Source organism: Pholis gunnellus (assembly GCF_910591455.1).
Source record: "Pholis gunnellus genome assembly, chromosome: 18".
NCBI lineage: Eukaryota > Metazoa > Chordata > Actinopteri > Perciformes > Pholidae > Pholis > Pholis gunnellus.
Genome location: NC_136545.1, coordinates 14,034,858 through 14,059,362, shown reverse-complemented (window position 1 = coordinate 14,059,362; position 24,505 = coordinate 14,034,858). Strand labels below are relative to the sequence as shown.

At 40.7% G+C, this 24,505-nt stretch overlaps 1 protein-coding gene across 1 annotated transcript in view; it reads left to right on the top strand.

Moving 5' to 3' along the window:
* brinp1 (bone morphogenetic protein/retinoic acid inducible neural-specific 1) overlaps positions 1-24,015 on the top strand; it is a gene marked incomplete at both ends in the record, with an annotated part of 74,502 nt that extends 50,487 nt beyond the window's left edge. Inside the window, 3 exons of the mRNA XM_079179459.1 lie at positions 11,779-12,015; positions 16,093-16,315; positions 22,875-24,015. Coding sequence (XP_079035585.1) covers positions 11,779-12,015; positions 16,093-16,315; positions 22,875-24,015 — 1,601 coding nt within the window. The remainder of the gene's footprint in view (positions 1-11,778; positions 12,016-16,092; positions 16,316-22,874) is intronic.
* Positions 24,016-24,505: the final 490 nt, after the last annotated feature.

Here is a 24,505-nt window from a genome sequence, read left to right as displayed (position 1 = left end):
ACATCTTCAGATAGTTGTTATTAGCTGCTTTTCTTTGGCAACTAGAGTGGCACTACGTGATTGATAGAGTGTCTCTGACCACTTAAGTAAATTGTTAAGTGGTTGCTACCGTCTAATCTGTAATTGCGAGGGTATTTAGAGTTATAACTGTGGTAATTGTGATTAGTGTGATTAGAAGAAGAAAATATATACTCTACAGAAGAAAAGGTATACAGCACCATTATAGCAGCATGTGTTTAAATGTTGTATTTCTTTTATCTGGGTGCACTTAGAATAATTGGATGTGTAGAAAAACGAATAGTTGAGCCATTTGGAACAACTTGTGAACTCCATAGTGGTTCCAAAAGCAGCTTTATCGCCTTTTCTTCATACAAAATCATTGTATTCCCTGACAGATTTACTGAATCCCTTGACTGGTCTTTACAGTCAATGCCCAAAAAATAACAGCTCTGACAGCATTGTCCACGTCTTTGACAACACGCCATAAATGGACTTCACAAGCTATCCCTTGAGGAGGAAGACATTGGCTTGGCCTGGGACTGCTCTTTTAAGCACTAGCAGCTTCCAGCACATTTAATAAACACCCACCATGTGTCTCATTTTGAAATGCCTATTGACCTTTAACCAGACAATTAGCTTAAATGCTAACTTTTGGCATTTAAACTGTGGGGAGGAGTCAAATCTGGCCAATGTAGAAGATCACAGATCGCTGGCAGCAGTATCTAATCGCAAAATATGCACATCATGCAACATTTCAGTTAAAATGTAATTTTAGCCTGAAAAAAAAAAATCATTCACCCGAATGTAGATGTACTTTAAAAAGTAAGAATTAGACATCTAGGACATGTAACTCTTGCTGATTCTTCTGTATGGTGTCTTCTATCTTTTTAACTTCTTACAAAGGTTTATATAAACCGACACTGAACTTGTGTGGCACGACTCCACACTGCTCAACCAACTCATTATTTTGAATGTTTCGTGGGTTCAATCAATAGAGAACTGAAGGCAAGCGCACACCTATTCCTGTGAGGTAATGGTTCACAGGTAGACATCAAAGAAAGGAGAAGAGAGATGAACCCCTTTTAATGCTGATGCAATTTTATCTTTTAACTCTGCTGCGCATATGTTTCTTTATGATGTACATATGAGTATGTAGTGCGTAGGAGGGGTGCATAAAATCAGTGAGCTCACAGGGCACTCAGCATGACAGTCGAGATGGAATCCTCAGAAAGGTTATTCAGGCTTCCAACATCCATATGTCCGCATAATAGTAATCAGATGATAAAATCACAATGTGGAAAAGAAGAGCCATGCCTGCCTTTACAATTTAGATTCATGTATGTCTTTCTTTTATTGTGAATCACTGCTTAATTTGAATGTTTTTCTTCTTTGTCTATTCTATTTTTATTATCTAGTACTTGATTTTTTTTCTACAATGTGCACATCTAGATGCCTCACCTGAATTAATGACTTCTTTGTGAACACTATATCTGTGTTGATTTTGATTGCTAGACAATATACTTATATCTCCGCTGTCCAGTTGAAAACCATGCATCCCCACATTTGGCAATCAAACCAAAAGTAAGTAGTCCTTGATGATTTGTGGAAACCCCCCCTACTTCTTAAGTTGAATGAACAATTTTACAACCGCACCCGGTTACCCGAACAGTGTATTGTCTGAAAACAAGGCTGTTCTTCCATCGCTCGTGAAATGTTGACGTCTTGGAATTACATGGTTTCCACAGGACAGCGACAATATGTCACCCGGATGATTTGTAGTTTTCTTCCTGAGAATGAAAAATGCCGATTCATAGAACCCGAAAAAACAAGATTGCACCTAAGCTATGAAAATGCATCTCTGCCCTCTTTGCTCTGATGTGTTTAACCAAACCGTTTGATACATAAAGTAGAAACGGTTTGTTCTCATAAACTTGGTCGGGAGGTTTTGAACTCTTGGTTTCCTCATTCATCAGCACAGGAAAAATAATGCAGCACAAATGCTCCAGCTTTCAGCCAGAGGCTTCTTCAGTGTGCACGTAAACTGAAGAAAGCCTCTGGCCACTTAATCAAGTTAATCCTAAACTAAAATATGCACCGGTTTACAAAAACTAGAGATTAGCCAATGTAGTTGTAACACAACACTGGCTGAGTGAGAATAACCAAGAATGAAGAGTCATCTGTCTGAAGATACTTGATACTTAAATGTGGGTCCTGATCAATTAATTCTGGTCCAAAAGGGGATAATAACACAAAAATGACTTTAACAATTTTTCTGTTTTTTACGGCAGTCTCATGTTTTTTCTGCACTGCATGACGGTGGGACTGTCCTTTTCAGACGGTTTAAATCACTACCAGTGAGTGAACAAAGAGATTGTGATTAAAAAAAATGTTGAATTCTACTTTTCATGGGTGTAATTGCAGACAGTGTTATGCACATCTCGTTTTCTGTCAGTTGAAATTTTCAGAATGGTGTGTGTGTGTGATCTCCCACCCTACTTGGGAGTCATTTCTGATGAGCCGTGTCGAGTACTTTTTTATCTTGTCGGCTTATTCTTCAGTTTTCCTATATTTCTAAAATTGTTCTTTTTTTAAACATATCCACCACTTTGCTTTATCTATCCCTTCCGCCGCCCATTTGTCTTTTCCTAATTTTTTCAGCTGTTCTTTCTTTTTCCACTCTGCTCTTAACTGAACTAAATCCACCCAGTCTGTACGTCCAGTCTGTACGGTGTAGACTGGCCCATATTATGATCACATCATAATTTGGCCACTCTAACCATGTATTTTCTGATTGTCTTTCACCAACTGGTAAATGTTGATCAAAAATCTTTGTCTCCTATGTATAAACGTATAAAAACCTTAATCTAGCTAATTCATGAATTAAATAAGAGGATCATATTAGTATGCAGTGCCATGTGAGTTACAACAAGGATGCAGTAATAGAAAACCCACTCCATTTCGTTCTTCTAATTAAACTTTTAATCATGTCTTTCTCATTCCCATTTGTATATCTTTCGCTCCAAACCTCAGCAGTTTATCTACCTTGAGGCACAAGTGTAACTGCAAAACTTTGTTTGAAAATATATACAAGACAATTATATAAAACCTGTAACCAAACACTTTAATAACTGCTTTTCGAGAAAATAACTTTGGTGGAATTGGTTTTAGAACAGTCTGAGACAGCATTCTGTTTTATATTATCGAACTAGTGAATTAAGATGTGGTCAAATTTTTACACTTTTAGACTGACTCCCCAAAATAACAGAATTCTCAACAAAAGGGAATTTGTTTCCTCTCCTTCCGCCCCCTGTGGTCTGCTCTTTGTGTGAGCTGGCGGGACTGTGAGCCACAGATAACACAATGCGGATATGACACTCCCCGGATAATTCCTCCGCTTTCTCTTAGATTGAGATTAAAATGCTGTAGTAGAATATCATCTCGAGGGAGCTACCTATCAAAGCATAAACTCTCTCCCACAGTTTTGCTTTGGGAAATGTTTTGGCAATTTAACCCCCCACACCCCCCTTTTTCTTCCTTATCCCCCGACAATCCTCAGAATTAGAGATGGCACTGGAACCTTTTTTTTTTTTAGATCAAAGCTTTGATCTAGACACAGAACTTTGCAAACTAAGGAAGTTTCAGTTATATATGTTGGCATGTTTAGCGCCAGAGTGCATTCTATTTATTCACTTTAGCTAAAACCGTAAAAGAGGGCATCACGATGCAGTATGTTGCTTGCAGAGACTATCTGTGGGCATGCATGAGGAAATCCTTGTTTCTGGCCCAGTCAACACAAATTACGTTATAACCTTGCACACATTTATGTCTCTGAACATGATGTAATCAACCTGTTTTGCATTACAAATTATCGACTGGGTCAAAGGCATATTATGCATAAGAAGCAAAAGCCACCAACTCTTAGATCCTTTTGTGGATTTTGTGATTTTGACATTTTTAAAATAACTCTTTTTTTCTTTATTCTCTTAAATTAAATCGCAATGAAAGATCCACACTATTTAGCTTCATTACAATTGGGATTTAAATACACTTCTGTTCTCCCACATTCATTTGTTGGTTGTTTGTCCTCTCTCCAGGCTAAAGCTTAGAAATCCGATGCTATTGGTTTTGTCTGGATTCTCACTTTCTGTCTCCACTGGGACCTGCAAGTAGAAATAGCTTATTGAGTTGTGAGAATAAAATGAAAGAGGATATTAGCATGTGGTCGACAAATTGTGTGGATTGTCATTGTTTAAATTAACTCTTATTATACAGTATGTTTCAGGTGGCAGGGAGAAAATAGTCGCCTTTTTATTTTCTGTTATTGCCCCAATTCCTTCCATCTGTTAGTATTCATCATTGATTATCTTAATTGAATTTCTGGTATTTAAATCGCAAAACAGCAGGGCCTTTCAGGGTATTGGGCAGAGAACTGGAATATTATTATTCTGACACACACTGGAAATAAAAAAAGAATTGTTACATATATTAACTGGGCCAAACAAAGGCCCTGGAACCTCCACAAGCCATTACCTAAGGACCCAATCACCTCCAATATGGCTGTCATAAATTAGCACCGAAACAAAAGCAAACTAATTAGTTTCTTTCCATCACCAGCACATGTTGTCTCTCTTTTCTTTTTCTCCAGTTTCCTCAACAGCCTATCTTTGAAGAGCCACGAGCCTATCTTGGAAGATTTATGAATATGTTAGAATAGCCTGAGCCAACAGTTTTCAAAGGGGTGAAGTGAAAATAAATTAAACCGGCCCTGTAGGCAAGTCGTGCGGAGAGTGATGAATTAGATACTCATTGCTCTGTCGCTCGATGCCTGTCCCTCCTTTTCAAGTGAAAGCGCTGCAAACATCATGGGGAAGACAAACAAACATACAAATCAATTAAGTTGTTCTTGATGGCAGACTTGTTAAAAAAATTGATTCGGAGACTAAAGTATATTAGTAAACACAATGTCCTTGGTTACCAGAGAATAATTTGCTGAATAACAGTCTTGCGAAACACAGGGAGCAAATAAACACACGGAGGCATTTTCATCATCTTCTCTTTTGCTCAGTTTCTCTCGCCCTTACTCTGCATCTTTGTCCATACACAGACACAAAACACAGTCTGGTCTTTGCTATTCATCTTTTTTCTTTCTGAATCCTCTTAACGTGGGGATACTAACCACATCAAGTTAAGCCGTGCTATACCTCATGTCACAGCGGTGGTCTGAGGTATCGACCCAGCGCTTGGACAGGCCCATGTATGGGACCGAGGCAGCCATTTCCTTGATGAAAGCGCGCCTCCTTTTGCCCAGAGAACTGATAGCACTGGATCATTTCCATCAAGATGGATAGCTGGACATATTTTTTCACTTCTCTCTAACATTCTGAAAACCCAGTACCTGATGAAATCTTCCCATGTTGACCTCGAGGTCAGCTTTCAATTGGAAGTGGTCAATCAAGAGTGAGTTTCCATTTGAGCCAGCGTAACCATAAATCTCCCTCTCCGCTCACTCTTGCCAGCTTTAGGCTGCCATTTCAGCATTTCAGGTTTTCCACTCACTCTTTTTTCTCTCTCTGACAGATTCTGTTTCATCAATTGATTGGGGGTTTCTTTACTTTATTCTTCTTTTTGTGTTCAAAAGGACCCTTAGAGTGTTGAACTGTTTTTAAGTTCTGTGTGCTACTGTGTGTAGCACATTACTTCAGTTGTTGGTAAGAACGTGTGGACAAAAGATGATTATATTTCACTTTTTTTTTTTATAACAAATGGTACTTCCAGGTATTAGGAGGACATTATTATCTCCGCCAGGTGTAAGCCTGGGGAGAGGTTATGTGTTTGGTTGTGTTTGGATGCGTTTGCCCGTGACTGAGTGAGCGTGCACCTCTCCGTTTGTCCGCGGCTAATCCCGCATTCTGCTACCGCTAACTGCATCATATTTCTGGTGCCCAGTTATGGCTGCATGCTCAAGGACCTCTTCCTGTGTGCGGTGACTCGCGCTTTCTCAAAAACACCTTTTATTACCTGTTTTATACTGCCATCAACCGCCTGCTTAATCCTCACGCACCGCTCTTAACCGGCCCTCGCCGAGTAGGGGCCGCTAGTGATAACACAGCTCAGTGCATCCACGGCCCCCAGCCGCTACTCTGCAACCAGAGAAACAGTTTGCACATTGTTTTGTGTTTTGGACAGTGAGTTTGGCTAACAGCTAACAGAACTACCAGCACAAGCACTGCTGAGTACCTCTCGACGGCTACTTTGCGGTCACTTTTTTTGAAGGTTTGTGTGGCTAACAGCTAACTAATTGAGTGCAGTTTTCTAGTTACAGATATATTTATCACTAATGAAATGATTTACAGTAGATACACACACTATAATACATTTGCATTATAGTGGAATCAGATTTTCAGAGGTAGTTGACATGATGATGTGTACAATAACTTTAAAAATGTTGAATATTCAAATAACATAATAGATAACCCACAAAACTGTACAACAGTTTCTGCAAAGTGTAGGGCAAGTATGTGCCTCCCAACACAAATTGATTAACATTTCTGTATTTAGGGATGCTTGATTTCTGTGATGCATCTGGGCTTTTGATGTGAGACGTTTATACAGCACATCTTGACACTTTGAGGACAGTTGTATCTTTTATAGCCGAAATGGAAATGTCAGAGCTTGTCATACGCCTCTCCTCCCCCTCTCCAGGGTTCTTGTAAAACATGTGATTTTTTGCAAAAGCCTGCAAAGAGTGTGTACGTGTGCTCATGCGTGCATCTCTTTCTGTGCGTGCGTGCGTGCATTCGAAAGTGTGACACTAGTACATCTCACCAGCCGAGGCCCTACTGATACTGCTGTGCGGGGACACATGATAGCACACGACGGAACAGCTTGAACTGTGCAACTGTAGTGCACAAGCAGCCAACAGCAACCACAACATGCATATTTTTGAAACACAGCTAATATTTATTTATTGTGTTGCTTCAAAACTAAATTATATTACCTACATTTACATTATTATAGTTAAATTGCAATATTTTGAGGGCATAATTCCTACCAAAATTAAAATACAAAATTGCATTTGCCCAACTGTGATCCTGCACACAGCAAAAGGAGAAAAACTAATCATCACCAACTTACTTATACTCTGACTCGTCTTGTGTCCAGTGTGCAGCACAGCTAGCAATAACTCAGCACCATGGAGAGCGCATCTACCTCTCCAGACTGCCCTCGTCAATCCAGCAATTGCTGTAACGTGCAATTTCAGCAATTTCCTATTTTCAAGAGGCAGGAGCAGCAAGCCCTGAATACCAAGGCCATTTTTATATGTAATTTATGCTTTTACAGTGATTACTGAACCTCCATCCTTGCTGCTCTTTGTGTTAACAATGTGACTAAGTGAGCTTCAGAGCCAACGTCATATAGAGGTATTGTGTGGAAAGCACTGTGTTCTGCAAGTCTTTCTGTTCCACAAAGATACAGCGGCATGTATCACATATGCATATGCAGGCACTTGTATGTTAATATGTCCAGAAAATAGGATTTGACACTTCTTTGTTGTTTTTGTCGTTTCATATATATGCATGCCTAAATATTAATGTACCATAAAAACTCCACAAACCTCGGCGAAGCACTCAGGTTTGAAAAACAAAAAAAACATTCTTTGTTCTGCACTTTGGACATATTTGAGATGGAAATATTGATTAAATTGTCCCGAGCAATCATTCCCACACACAAATACTTTAGTAGGATTGTGCAACAAACTCGTCAACAGTCCTGTTCGAAAACACAGCCTGCTGGCTTCTAGGGTGCTGGGAACACTTATGGTAATCTACGATAATCTACTCAGTGCAGACACAGCAACACATTATCCATTTGAATGCTAAGTACACCTCATTCAGAACTTTAAAAAATGCTAACATATTCTGAGAGCTGAGAATAGCTCCAGTGGAACATGTTATCCCTGTCAGGGCCAACACACACACACGCACACTGTCAGAGACCTAAAGCGCTTTATGTAAAGAAATGAGAAGTGGATAATAGCTGCTTTAGCTGCACCTGTACCGTATAGTTGTGGAAGAACAGCTCTCTTGTGAAATGGGCCAACACAGCAAATCTTAAGGCTATATGCCCCTTCTGTTTTAAGCATCTAGGGATCAGCAGGGCGGACTGGGCAGGCCATGGACTGAAGAGAAACAGGCAATCATCCAGTTCAGAGGTCTTTGCTTTTGTATCATGGCTGCAACGATAACCTCCGATGGTAATTTAATGCCGCCATTCAAGTAATGCACTTTATTGCACCAGTGGATTAAGTAATGATTATTTTGCGAAATTGCGGCCACACGATGGTCAATTAATCTTTAATGAAACTGAAACTTATGAGGCGGAGCGTGGCATTGCAATAAGCAGGCAACTGCTTGCCAAGGCAGTTACAAGCCTCAGTTGTGGCCTACACTCCCCATCTATCACTGTGCAAAAATAGAGCACTCTCGAAAGAGACACGATGAAAAGGCAAAGTCGCAGTCGCAGAGTCTCAATTTTTTAGCATTCATGGAATGTTTGGAGGCCCATATCCTCCGACGTACGTGAAGGAAATATATCAGCCTCTGATGTATGCAGTGAGATTAACTGCCATTTTGAGGTGCTATTTATTTAGAGTGAGCCAGGCATGCTGGTTGCAGGGAATTATGTGCACTGCCAGAGCATGAAGTTGGAGGTTATCAAATGGCTGCACGGGAATTCCAATATGCACCTATTCATTTCATCAGTAACTCTTTAATGATGGTAAGTGTAACTCTTTGCTCCAGAATCCAGTGTTTTTCCCAACAAATACCTGCATCAGAGCTATACAAACTGAAGCTTTATAGCCCAATCATTCTCAATATGCCCACATGCTACTGCACCAACACAGCAAAGTCAGGAAAGTCACAAAGATAAATGTTTTTCTCTGATTAGTTTCTCATTTCATTTTTGGCCCGAGGGCTCCAATTCTCTTACTCATTCCCCACTGCACTAACAAATGTTGATTGATTTGCTTTTATTGCATGACATCACTTCTACACTGGAGTGGGAGGACAAGACATCAAATTTCCAATTCTTGAATACGGGCTCGGTGGGAGAACGTAGAGGAGAGCAGGAGAGGTGAAGAAACAGGAATGCAGAGAGTGATTGATGGAGTGAATGGGAGCCAAAGGATGACGGTGGGGACGAGTCAAGGGGCATGTGCACGAGTGTGGCGGGAGGAGAAGTGAGTGTAATGAAGTAAGACAGAGGAGATGTGTACAGAGACAGAGTACGAGGTAGAGAGAAAGAGGCATGGAAAGAGGAGGGACAGAAACATTGAGAGGAAAAGAAGGTGGAAAACAATAGATTGCAAAACTGATACTGCTGCACTGAATGTCAGCATCCCAAACGATTCCCTCTGCAATCTGCCGGTACCAACACAATAATATGAGAAGAAATGTGTGTAGGTGTGTGTGTGTGTGTGCGTGCGTGTGTGTGTGGGATGGGGGTATGGGGTACGGTCGAACAGCAGCAGTAAAGAGGGAGGGCTGAAGCACTCGGTGTTATTGTGCACCCGGCCGCTGGCACCAGCACTGTCAGTAAGCAGCGTTGATCCGTGAACTTGCCATCTGGATTCTCCCACAAATCACATTAAAGTTTCAAGCCCAGGAATACATCAAGCTAAATGAATATTGGATCCAGGGGCCGCAGACAGGCCTGATGGAGAAAAAGCCCCGTGCAACCCAACTCTTTGTGGTCAGACATGATCCATCCATCCCCTTTACGCCCTCCATCCCTCCCTCCTTCTGTTCTCTTCATCACTGATGGGCTGTGGTTCTGATGAGGTTCTGTAGAGGAGAAGGGAACCTACTGGTATCGAAAAAGAGGTACACAAGAACAGATTAAATATATGTTGAACGTGGGTTTTTTTTCGGTTCGTATTTCAACTGAGATCATGATTGTATGAACATCTAAATAACCATCTGACCATGAACTCACACCAGCCACGACACCAAATCGGTCCAGGGGCTTAAAGTTTAGGGGGGGGGGCTTCCTCATTTGATATCCTCCTACTTCTGAACTCAGCCTTCATTTTAATCTGACCTACGCACCTGTAATCTTTCATGAATGTCTCCGACGCTATCCTGGTGTCAAGATCTGCCCACCAACAGGCATATAAACACTCACACGCAGACTCACGAGGTGAAAACAATCCCAGAATCAGTGGCGCGCCTGGTAAATAGGACTGAACTATTAGCATCAATAACTGGCATGTAGAATTGACACACACAGTATGTGTTTGGATCATTTACCCAGCAATGTTTTTCAAAGGGTGTCACCATGACAATCTATTTGGAAGTTGTCCTAGATGTCACACACAAAACTTGGCATGTATTAAGATCTTCATTTGCTTCTAAATCAAACACAGTTTGACAGTTTAGCGTGTGTTGTGGGTGGAAATCGGGAACGTTAATTGCCACATGCACATGCACAATACGAAATACCATTCAACTCTATGACAATACCCCCCAAAATGATTCATGTGTACAGTATGAAATTGTAGCCTTTATTCTCCCTTTCATTTCAGATAGATTATGTTGATTCTGCATAAATGGATTCCTTTTTTCACCCAAAGGTGAAAATAATACGTGAGCGGAAAAAATAATGCAATCGTTCATCATTCAATAACGTGTTATGTTCTGGTTCCTGGTTGCCTATTTTCTGCTGAAGCACTGTTTGTGCTCAAGTAAAACCTATTAAGAAAATATTGCCTCACTATAATGCCGTGTCCTGGAAGAAGGAAAAAGATCTATTTAGTTATTTTCCAATCGAGTGATTCGTGGAGCTGGGGGTTTATTTTCCCCGGGCCTGGACTGAAGAGAAAGGCTTTACTGTTCGCTGATCAAGCTTCAGTTCTGTGAGATACCCAGGGTGAGATAGGTATTGTCTCAGACTCTAACAATTATAAATATCATGTCCATGGTGAGAGTGAAGTGGTACTTTCAGCTTCAGCCCTAAATTGGCCTCTAGAATATGAATTATATTATTCCCATTAGGCATTAGCATACAATAAGCCGAATGCAAACCACTTATGTGAACCAGAAACAAATACAAATGGAAACACGAAGTAAAATAAATTCTGTGCTAAATAATCCAACACAGCGCAAGCAGGCATCAATCATTGTTGCACATTGTCACATCATGAGTGACTAGCCACAGAACAGGCAGCTCAAGTTGAACATAGTCGAGCTTTGAAGCACATCCTTTCAAAAATTACACGAGCGCTTATGACACAAAGCAATCCCGGAAGGGCAGCCTTCCATTTAGCTACGGCTTTTCCTTTTCCACTCTGGTAACTTTTTTTCTCACATATGTGTTTACTTTGTCTGCGTATTGAACAGTATGGGTATCATGCGTTGACAGTATTACCGGCTCTCATTTTTCCATTTCAGTTCTTACTCTGAGCACAAGTAGACATTTGCTTACAAAATGATGAAAACAAAATGATTCATGTCACTTTTCAAATTCATTTTGTAAGATTTGGTATTAAGCTCTTGTCATTATTTAGTTTGGGCCACTTCTGTGATGTGAAAAGCATGAAGACTGCACATTTCAGATTTATTTTTGCCCAAACGCTTCACCGATTTACAACACAAGGAAAATTGAACAAGGACTGGAATGTATTTTCGTTTATTTTTTCTTGAATTGTACTTTGTCATTTCTTTTCTTTTTTTTCCCCACATTCTGTTTAACTCAATCCACTCATTTATCTCGTTTCAGGTCTTCAGGTCATTTTCCCAGATTACCTGCAGGAGAAGTTTGTCCAGTCGGCCCTGAGCTACATCATGTGCAATGGAGAGGGGGAGTACGTGTGCAGTAACAACCATTGCATCTGTCAGTGTGCCGACGATTATCCCCAATGCAACTGTCCCATCACCGACATCCAGATCATGGAGAACACCCTGTTGGGGATGTCTGAGTCCTGGGTATCCTCTTATAAAGACTTTGAGAACTCTGGTAAGATGTCAATTCCACCAACTTTCATTCATCATGACAGTTAGGAAAATATTGTATTATTTTAAAGCATACTTTACTATTTTGCAAGGGAATAAATCCTGAGCAAATGTAGCCATCTTAAATCTGAAGAGCATATTAATGGTCACACATGCAGAGCTCAGATAAATTAAGGTCATCTCATAATCTCTCAATTTTCTTGTTGCTCGAAGATAATTTAAAAACACATTTCATACTTTGGCAGCCTAGTCCTTCCTTGTTCACTGCCAACTCTACATGATTAATGGAAAATTATGTTTTCTTATGTTCACTGCAGAAAGTAGTGTGAAACTTTCATAGTGCTATAGAAAGGTTGTAGTTCATGGAAGGGCAGACTATACAACGTTGTTTCTTCTGACACCAAAGACTGTTTGTTCGCTTCCTGTCTCCAACCAATGGTAAACAAAAATGTCCTATTACCACCACAATGGTCTTTCCTTAACTGTAAGCGTTTTGTATATGGGTAACAGATGAGGAAACACTTACATGGGCCTTCTTTGAAACAAAATTACAAATAATTTAGGCATTTAGTCTATTTTTACTTGAATACACATGTGAACGGGAGGTTGATGCCCAATGAAAAAGGCACAGAATAACTCTCTCTGGCCGCAGAGCAGCAGCTGAGCGGCGGCGATGCAGTCAGCTGTGTGTTTAGATCTGCTGGCTGTTAGCTGATAGCCAGATACATTGTCCAAAACAATAAAAGTGAGCAAGCTGTTTTCCCTATAGACATACAGTCTATGGTTTTCCCCCACACTGTGTCACTTGCCGCAGAGTAGCAGCTGGGGTTTGGTGATGCACTCGGCTGTGTGATCGCTTGCGGCCCCTACCGGCCCGGGGCCAGCTAAAAGAAGTGAGTGAGGAGTCAGCAGGCTGTCAATAGCAGTATAAAACAGGTTTTTGAGAAAGTCACCGCCGACACAAGAGGTCCTTGAACATGCAGACATAACTGGCCTCCCAAAATATTTGCCGCAGCAGAATGCGAGATTAGCCGTGAACAACAACGAGGTGCACAGTCACGTCGCACGGACGCACGCACACATGCGAGCGACGCATGATTCTTTTGGCGGATATAATAATCACAATTTTGTTACTTTATTTGTTATTTATCAGGAATAAATTACAACAAAAAGACAACTTTTGAAAGTAAGATTCTCTCCCATACAAATTGCAAAAGGCAGACCTAAAAGTGGGCGCTAAAATATTGGTCACAGTGGGGGAAAAAAAGCACAGCTAGTTCCCAGCTGTTACATTGCAAGTCACCATGTTTATCTATTATTGATATGATATAAAAGTGTCCCAATAAAACCTGCCAGCAACAGATAAATATATTTATGTACCATAGAGGAAAGTTAATGTGAGTCATGGAGGTCACTGAGTGCAGTAAGTCTGGGAAGAGGTGGAGGAAAGTACACACAAAGAGGGCACAAATGTTTATATAAATGTATTACTGTCACAAAAAAAAACAATTGCATTTCACACACTCACCAAAAGAAGACATTAAGGAATCAATACACTTAAGCAGGGTGTGTAACGTGTCAAAAATGATCACTTTGTTTTAAAAACATGGGTCCAGTAAATGGAAGATCCTGACAAAATGGTAAAAAATTAATAAAAAATAATATACGCTAGTTTAGTTGCATAGCCTTTTTAAATACAGCATTAAAAAATGACATTATTGTATAGATTAAATTAAATTTGTGATTTATATATTCTGGACCCAACAAATTGAGATGTAAAGGCACAAGAGGTAAAGTGGGGTTACATTCTGAGAGCTGTAATCTCCAGATAAGGTGCTGGGTGACTTGAGATAAGAGTCATTCGAGGGACTAGGACTCTTTGGAAGCTGGATCAAGAAAGAGATCCTTGATGGCTTTGAAGCCTGTGTAGAAGGTACTTGGCAACTGTTACACTGTCATGAAGGGATGACATGATAATGATTGTTTTTGGTGAGGAAATCACACAATTTTGAATATTGGATGCTGAAGACACCCAGCTTTTCCAGGAAAAAGGACGAGGTATCTGCCTGACATCTGTGAAGACTGGGTGGGGGAATATGGCAAGTTCAAAACAGGGGTGGTGAAGTCATCTTGTGTCTTTGAAGAAAAAGGGAGAAGGGAGCTGTGACATGCCTGGGAGGAGAGTGGAGGAAGTTCTGACATTTCTCGACTGTGTCTCGAAAAGAGCTCTCAACTCTAATGCTCTTAAACTATCTTGGAAAGGTCTGCTGGAGGTGGCTTACTGCGCAGGTCTTGAATATGGGGATCTTTTCCTTTTTAGAGTTGAGTGTGGAGAAGCTTTGCATTCTGTGTGACTTCTATTCTCCACAAAAGTATTGTTTAGTGCTGCAGATTTAGGCTATATTATTAGATTGTGTGTAGCTTCTTGACTGTTGATTTCGCTAAGGAAACATTTTAGCCATTAAATCGTTAACTTTATTATTTATAATGATGTGCTTGAATTTATCTTCAGAGACAATAATAAGCTATACTCTGACTTGTTTGACTCAATATTTTCTTAATTAGCACTCCAAATAAAAGATTCCCTGCCCTTGTGTATTTGCTGCTGGAGTCTGAGTAACATCATCATGCCCCTTGTTGCTAAAAAATGGAGTTAGTGTTGAAAACAAGGGTCAGAGAGCTGGGCTCACGGTTGTCTAGGGAGGAGAAAAGCAATATTTATCAGAAGCAGCAGCAGGAACATAAGGGCAATAATCAACACTGGTGGGCACAAACTTGTTTGGGCAGTGCTCTTCAGTGAAAGTGTGGGAGCACAGAGTAAAAGGGTGTTTACTGAACTGAGGGTTTCAATTCTCTGTAAATGCTCAAAACAGAAGCAATCAAAAAGTAGACCCAATACATCCAACCACATATATAAAACAGATTGGTCAGGATTCTGGGTGCTCACTGAGCACACCCCACCTCACCACGATTGTCCTCAATAGGCACAATGAATTGGATTTTCCTTTAAAAAACAATGTATAGACTGTGTTCAAGACGTTTCGGGGGCGTCCACTTATAAAAAGCGTAGTGACCAGATGTCGGATCGTAAGCACACGCTATAAAATGCCGTACGCAGCACCGAAAAAACAAAACAAATATAGCAAGTGAATCATCAATCAATTCTAAATGATCCCGTTGCAGTCTGCCAAACGTAAAAAAAAGAATTAATTGGGATGAATGGGATTAATTGGTTAATATTGAGTTTTGTTAATGACAATAGTTTTATGCCCTTGCCTTATGAACTGAACTCTCATGAAAGCAACAACTGTATGCAAAAAAGTGTTACACTCTTCTGATGACACAACCAACTTTTACTTAATTTCACTTTTACCCTAACAGTTCATTTAGTTGCACGTCAGATCAAAACATTAGTCAGCAGAGTAATAGCATACATGGAAGCGACAGTACAAAAAAGCACTCCTTTGTTTCCTCCCTCATCAGTTACTAAAAGTTTATTCTGACGGAGTGAGAGCATGTTTTGTTCTGTTTTGCGGATTCAAGAGTTTTGTCACTCTCCAGCATGAATCCTCCAAGCAGTCGGCCGCTCGCTGTTGCTTTGTTTGTAATTCTACCCGGGATGCTTGCTGGATTAGGGTTGAACAAATAAGTGTTTTGTAAAACAAACCCATTCGCCAATGTTGATAGCATTCTTATCATTTGTATGAAAACACGCCGGTTTGGTTCACTGATAAGATTGTGAATAAATATTTTCTTTTATTTCAACAAAGTTGAACAAATGCCAGAAATGTTTAGACTCGCTATGAAAATGTCAGCTCGTCTTAGTCAGAGTCGTTTACCTGCTTTTACCTTATCTGCATAAAAGTTTGAGGATAAATGTAAAGTGCTCTCCTTTAATTCAAATAATCTGATTATTATAACTATTTTTAAAATATCTAACTCAGCAAATTCGAAGCATTCAGGTCAGAAAATGCATTACACACGTTAATTCCTCTTTTTTCACTTTTTCACATTCTCTCCCCACTCCTTATCTCTCTGCTTTGCAATCTGCTCTCTCACTCCATCCCTCTCTGTCATCCAGATGAGTTCAAGTCCTTCCTGAAGAGGCTACCCTCCACTCACTTTCTGCCCATCAGCAGTGTGCATCTCCTGTGGGGCAGCGACTGGGACCTCCAGGCCCGCTACAGGCTCCTGCAGAGTTCCCTGGAGATCCAGCGCCTCAAGATCCAGCGCACCGCCCGCAAGCTCTTTGGCCTCAGCATCCGTTGTCACCACAACCCCAACCACCAGATGCCTAGGGAGAGGTGGGTAGATACACGACCTCCACGATCATAGTGGAAATGAGGTGTGGATTTACTCAGCAACATGCAGCAAAGGTGCCATTTTTGGCGCTGATATTTTTTTTATTTTCCAAGTGCAAGAAAAGCAAGAGGATGTGGCAGTGTAATGACATCTTTCAGGGAAATGTCTCCTCTGGGATGATGTAGAGGTTTTATTTAGATTGTTGCTTCTCGAAGCATGCAGAGTAAGGATGTCATCCATTTTACATTTCAACTTATGGCTCTGTTGTTTCTGTCCATCAAGCCAACTTAGTGCTGAGGCTTGCACATGCCCAAAGCACTCTTGCTCACGCTTTTATTTCACATTGCAGTTCTGAAAAGAAAATGTAGCTGTGGGAGTTCTTGATAGGTCATTGCACACATCTGTCACCGCCTACTGCAGTCGCAGCTTAAGAGCCTTGCTGCAGATGTGCCACGGTGTTAGCACTGCCTGAGACGCTAGGAATCTCCCCCTCCGCCGCAGCAAATATTAGAAAACACTACGCAAAATATGCAAAGTTCCCAGGTGCCACATGAAACATCCTGAAAACTGTTCCGTGTAGGGGATGTCGCTATACAAATGGAAACAGAAATCGTGAAATATTCATTTAAGTGGTCTGAAAATGAGCGGTTGTCAACTGTCACTGACAGAAAAGGCACACACCTACGTGTGTGTGTGTGTGTGAGTGTGAGAGTTGGCAAAGGTTTGTTCTGAAGTGTTATCAAAGAGCCACCTCCTCTTCCACTGCGTATGCATCAAGGGTGCCTTATGGCGCTGGAAAAAAGAGCAGCGTGTTTTATTTGCTTGCTTGTGTGAGACAGGTTTGCATCAGATGGAAGACTTATTTGTTTTCATTACGTCTGTTTGTGTGTGTGTGCGTGTGTGTGTGCGTGTGCATGCTTTGCATATATGCAAGAGCATATATGCAAATGATCTATAGCTTACCCAGGGGTTCTAAACTATGTTGTGTTTTCATTTGAGTGTTAACGGTTGTTTTATTTCCACCCATCAACTTCTTATTTTGTCTGCTGTTAACGTCTAATGAAAAGTATTAATTGTTTTACTAATATTTAACTGTATTGTAAGAATTATTATGTTAAAAGGCCATTTGTCAGTTTGCCCCATGCATGTGTATAGTCAGTATAGTGCCATCAATCTATCTTCTTTTGTCCCCAATTGAAGAAAAAGTTCCACCATCACATCACCAACAGGGACTCCAACCTTCACCTCTCCTCTGGGCAGCTTATAACAGTTGATCAGGGGATGAGGTAATTGATGCAAAGCTGAAGGCCCATAAACCATCAGCCCAAGTGTTTTCAAGGTGTGTGCCAACCACCTCAGGGAGGCCTTCCAGCACATCCTCAACCTGTCAGTAAAGCTGCAGAGGGTGCTGATGATGATGTGAAAAACATCCTGCCTGGCCCCAGTGGCCAAGAATGGGCAAACCGGGGCTCTAAATGACAGCAGGCCAGATCCGTTGTGAGGGGCCGTTTAGATTCCCTCCAGATCATACATAAGGCCCACAATGGGGAGGATGATCGTGTCAACCACCTGCTACTCTGTGCATACTTGGACAGGCACTGTAAGAATCATGTTCATTGATGTCTCGTGTGGTTTAAACGCCAGCCAATTTCCTCTTCTGGGAGAATTTCCCCAAGTGATCACCTGGAACAGAGATTACCCCAGTGGTTAGGGATGTCAGCTTTGGTTGGTTTTGCTTTGGATAGCCCGAAACCTATGAACAGGTAACTGGTTGATTTAAAAAAAAATAATAATAATAATAAAAGCGAAATTAAATGGGATACAAAAGGGAATGTCTCTTGTACTTCAAGTAATTTCGCTCAGTGAGCTTTAGAGCGCATTTCAAAGCACTATCCAATTAGAGGTGCTGAAATTTTAATATTTTTTGTCGTAAAAGTCCTGCCGTTTATTTTATTATTACTATCAGGTCATGAGGGTGCTCCGATTCATCGGCCACTGGACGCTATCGCCTCCTATTATTGTGAAATAGTTTGATCAGAGGTCTTTAAAAAGACCCATTAGTTGACGTTCTAAATTGAAACGTTTTAAATATTTGTCAATATTATTCTCATTTGTCCGCTTTCCTGCCTGCTCTTTAATTCGCTCTGAGAGCCACACAGCTGCACACACACACACACGCTCCGTTGGGCCGCTAAATTACAAGTCCTGCTTTAATGAAGGCATGACTTGCCCTACTCTGCCTCTGATTGGCTAGTACTCATTGCCTCTGTTGATTGGGTTGGTTAGGTTAAGGCATGAGGAGTAAGATTGGTTAGAGTTAGTTTAAGAATATCAAGGTAAGCCAGTCAGGGGCAGAGTAGGTTGGATCAGAGGAGTAAAGGCTATCAAACCACCCATGACTCAAAGTAACCAGGATGAAAGCGATGGTGGAGCACTATTATTGGTTGGTGAAATCATCCCCCAGATTGATTAATGCCGTATAAGCAAACTGGACCGCATACTGATATATGCAAGACAAAGAGAGGACATAAGAACTTGATACTTTCTGAGAAGGCTGTGGTTGAACCATGGTGCTGCAGGTGGCTCACAGTATTTTGCAATGAGCTGGAAAGGTAAGAAAAGAGAACGATTGTGATGCTTTGTTGCCTTTGCGACCTAGCTAACAAAGATGGTTCATTCATGGAGGTGAGCTTGGACTCGCTAATGTTTTTTTTGCATAATGGACTTTTGTATAATGGAAGGTGACCTTCGTACTATAGCTGCTCGATAAAGCATGTACGTATATCATAAATGTGATTGTGAGTAAATGTATATTCAAATGTATATTCAAAGCGAAGTTAAAAATAGAGGTATGCATTATCCAATAATGTATTGACTGACACTACATCACAGTGGAGTGATGCATTCTTAATGAACCAGCTCCTCGTTTCATTTGATTTCATAATTCTTACATGCTGCCTCAGAGCATTCATAATGCCAGTCGTACGCTTTTAGTTTGATTAAATTATGGATGGCAAAATAAGGGCGAGTTACTTGTTATTAATTGCAATTAATATAATGCAAAACTTAAACTTATCCAAAAAAGATTTTAAGATTTAAATCATGCTGCCCCTTCACCATTTCATAATGCAAAAGTTCAGTAAATAAACGCATTTACTTCAGCTAATCAAAGACCTGGCCATAATTACAATTGCATATCACCAACTTGTCATTTTTCCAGGTTTACCTCATCGCAAGGCATCCATTCATTACAAGCATCGTAAATTCCTGTTGTGAACACACACACACAAACCTATAGCTGAGCTACTGTATATTGGATTTGCTATTGCATTTCCTGTAATGAATATAGCAGCTCGCTTCAAGTAGAATGAGCATAGCCGTTTGTCTTTGGTATAAATGATTAATAGTGACAGATATGAAGTAGCTTCACTCCAGCCAAATCATTTGCATCCAGGCTTTGCATTAGTTTTAATTATTCATATCAAGTTCAGCATATTTACAAATATGAATGTGCCCTCCATGTGATGAATTACTTTGCCCAAATTTCTATTGATTTTGACATGGCACCGGTTTTTAAGATTTTCTTAAACATGTTTAAATCAAATTTTGCATTTAGTTTGATACAACATATGTCCTGTCAAATCTTCAAGGCTCCTTCTCATACAGAGCTTGCTCCCCCCCCCCCCCCAATCCCTCCTGACCCATAGCAACAGGAAGTATGTTATGATACACTGCCAGTTCAGGATAACACCCTGCAGATAATCCAGTAAGGAGAGATGATGTGACACTTTACATTAAGCATTTATTGCTCATTACTTCTTTCGCAAGGCCGAGCTCTGAGAATACACAGTGTACAGCTGCTGCTGTGGTGGATGAAGCTGTAGCTGAGGATGCTGTGATTGCCCAGACTGCGGCTGCATGTGTGGTTGTTACTGTGCATGGTGCTATGTTATATGACTGCTCCTTACTGCCCCTATTAACATTCACCAAGAAAGCATAGTTAAGCCACATGGGATCGGAACCCGTGGTGCTTATATTAGATATGGCAGATGTGTTACACACCACAGGAGTTCAGGAATCCAGTAGCTTCAAAGCTCAGCCAGCACAACCATTTCAATTCACTGCACACACACACAACCCCTGCATTAGTGCTACATCCATTAAAGACTGTGTCCGAGTCATAATCATAACAAGCACAGTCATGGCTACAGCCACAATCACACTTCGTAATACATGATACTACATCATAATAGAACTCAACCTATATCGTAACACAGCTCTCTTTTGATCAGAGGGTGTGCAAAATGTAATTCTGCGTTCCTCATCTGTGGGAATTTTTCTGTTTCCATTATCCTGCTCTGATGTTCTCTTCCTCTCTTTTCGTTTCCTTATTCTAACGTATGCCATTTGACTTATACAACAGCAAGGCTGTTTAAGGCTTGAATTCATGAAAACAAACAACGTCCATTCCAATGTATTTTCATTTAACTTTCTCTGGCGAATCTAACCAAGCTGTTGCTCTTGAAACAAATAAGGCAAAAATAAAACTAGCTGCATGATTTGTTGCTCAGTAAGAGGGTTGTGCTGGTATCATATATATATCACATATTGTGATTATTGTGGCCAAATAATCACTGTAAATGGCAGCATCATGATAATCATCAACTTTCCTGAAACACAACTATCACAGCTAAAATATAGAAAACAAATATTTTACATTTTACATTACAAAGGTCACCTGTGAGGAAGAACAGAATGAGCACACATTTGAAACAGTACATTTCTTTTGTGAATGCCAAAAAGCATACACCAACACATCAGTCTGCAACGCTGTAGATGGGTGCGTCGCATGCACACGCTAAATGACGCGTCGTTGTCAGACACTGAGTTGCACTGACCAAGCTGCGTTATTGGACGGGTTGCATGAACACATAAACTTGCAGTGCTTCAGTAGGTTGACTAGCTAATGTAAACATAGCAAGTTATGGCCAAAGTAGCTTAAGCTCAGAGTTAGACAGATGAGGAGCAAAGTTATTAGCCCTTAGAGCTAATCAAAATGTAACGGCTAACAAAGACAGGAACGCCATGGTGTGTTTGTGGTCCACTCTGAAAATAGAGATTATCGCAGTATTGATAGTAATATAAATTGTTGATTGACCATCAGAATGTTTCCCTTCAATATTGTCAAACCAGTATACTTGCACCATCTCTGCTTGCTGACTCTTTAGTATTCATACTGCGATGGACAGGAAAAACAAGCTATGAGGCAACTAACATGATACACTCATCTCTCTGGACACTCCAGGCCAAACTGCATAACTACAGAGAGGCAAAGGAAAATGATAAAAACAAAAATCACAAATACTTGCACCAGGAGATTCGGACGTCTTATTTTTAGGGTAAAAGGCAAAAGCAGAAATCAGCCGACTAGTGCACACAACAGGCTCAAGAAATAGCTGCTCCACACAAGGCACAAGTTTGCAATCGAACAAACAAGCTGGAAGACAATATTGAAATATCCTTTTTATTGCAAGCAGTGATAAAAATCAAAAGCCCAACCATTTACAGAATTGCACTGAGTTGAATTCCAGCCATTCAATGACCACTCAATGTCTAAACATTTGTGTGTGGGAGAATAAAGGACACATTGCTATTGAGATACTTTTCAAGATTTTTACATTTCCTGAAATGCAGGGGATAATTTATAGCATAACTTCACTTTATCACATCTTCAGTTTGAAGTCAAAGTTAGTGGAATCAAGCATTGTGCTTCCGTTGTCCTCTATAGATGATTTGTTCCAGGCTCATTTGGGGTATTGCTTGGGGGCTTTATGGCCTGGTGAGAATGCATCGTCATCCATCATAGTTAAGCCTTAGCTTCATTAACATGTCAAGCTAACCTTGATCAGCCCTCCTCTGAAAAATCAGGATTCAGAATTCACCTCCTACACTCAGAAAGGAAGTTCCAGTACTGTCAAGATGACAGGGAAAGATGCCTGAGGGGAAAAGAAGAGCCACGATTAGAATAGCAAGTAATGCCTTCCGCCTGAGGGGAATAAAGCAACTCCTCCCCTTTGAAGGGAAGAAATTATCCTATTCCCAGACCATCCTGAATAGATGATTTTCATGTGTATAATGCTGCCAACCCTTTAACAATTTGATTATTTTATGTGTTTTATATCGTCGAGCTATTGGTGTCCATTCATTTTAGTAAGCTAAGTCAACTGACTACAAGGTACAAGCTTACTCTAGATACAGTAATGCACCCCAGTTAACTTAATGATGGGTTTTATTCTTAAATCTTTCAAGTGCATTACCACCCAATTAAAATATAATGAAAAACAATTAAAACCAAACATCATGTCCACGGTAATAGATGTGAGATCAAGTTTTTTTGATATGTATAAATGAATGGTCTTCTGGACATTTTGTCAGCAGTCATGTATTGCATAGATATTTTGTGGTAAATGGGATAACAAATAGTGCTGATATGATAGGCCTTTGAACTTTCCATCTGACCACTGTTCTTCTTTCTTGATTTTCTTTCTCCTTTCTCTGTAGGTCTGTGATGCAGTGGCTCAACAGGGTTCAGTCCTTCCTCTACTGCAATGAGAACGGGTTCTGGGGGACCTTCCTGGAGAGCCAAAGGACATGCGTGTGCCACACAGGTGTCACGCTGTGCCAGCGACCCATCCCGTGTGTCATAGGTGGCAACAACAGCTGTGCCATGTGCAGCCTGGCAAACATCTCCCAGTGTGGCTCCTGCAACAAGGGCTATAAGTTGTACCGTGGTCGCTGTGAGCCCCAGAATGTGGACTCAGAACGTAGTGAGCAGTTCATCAGCTTTGAAACTGATCTGGACTTTCAGGACCTGGAACTCAAATACCTGTTACAGAAAATGGATTCGCGACTGTACATTCACACTACTTTCATCAGTAATGAGATCCGACTAGAGACCTTCTTTGACCCTCGATGGCGTAAGCGCATGTCCCTGACTCTCAAGAGTAACAAAAACCGGATGGACTACCTCCACATGATAATCGGTCTATCGATGAAGATCTGCCAGATGCGAAATAGCAGCATTGACCCCATGTTCTTTGTTTATGTCAACCCATTCAGTGGTAGTCACTCAGAAGGCTGGAGCATGCCCTTTGGAGAACATGGTTACCCACGCTGGGAAAAAGTACGACTGCAGAACTCCCAGTGCTTCAACTGGACTCTCCTGCTGGGCAACCGGTGGAAGACCTTCTTTGAGACGGTGCACATCTACCTGCGTAGCCGTGCTAAGATCCCAACTGGCCTACGCAATGACACAGGACAGGGTCCAGTGGATCTCGGAGACCCTAACAAGCGCCAGATCTACATCAAAATATCTGATATTCAAGTGTTTGGCTACAGCCTGCGCTTTAATGCCGACCTGCTCCGCAGTGCTGTACAGCAGGTTAACCAGTCGTACACACAAGGAAATCAGTTCTACTCATCCTCATCTGTTATGCTCCTGTTACTGGACATTCGGGATCGAATTAACCGCCTTGCACCTCCGTCTGCACCTGGCAAACCCCAGCTGGACCTCTTCTCTTGTATGCTAAAGCATAGGCTCAAGCTCAACAACAGTGAGATGATTCGAGTAAATCATGCCTTGGACATGTACAGCACAGAGATTCTAAAACAATCAGATCACCTGACTGCTAAACTCTGTTGAACATAATAACACAAACACAAGGACGGCAAACTGAAACACCCAACAAATGAACTATGAGGGGAAATTAATCCTAATTTTTCTTTCTCTTTTTCATTTTTGGACCTTTTCTGCCTTTTGATGTAATATTAACTTTGTAAGCATAATTCTTAAAGAGATAAAGGAAAAAGGCATTGATGAAAAGCATTTCAGATAAGATAACAAAGATCAATGGAACCACTATAAAGACTGTATCATATTTGTCCCAGCATGTCTGTCATTCCCTAAAAGAACTTAAAAGAGAGAGAAAAAAACGAAATATAAAATCTATGTACTGGTGAAAAAGAGGCCTTGATTTTACTCTGAGGGATCAAAGGTTATATCTGAAACTGCCATTGTTTACTGAGAAAAACATTTTTAAAGTAATAATGATATAACACAAGGGCAGGCCAGATATCCTTTTATTTCAGCTAATGTGCAAAATATTTCAGACATAATGGACAGTTTAATATAA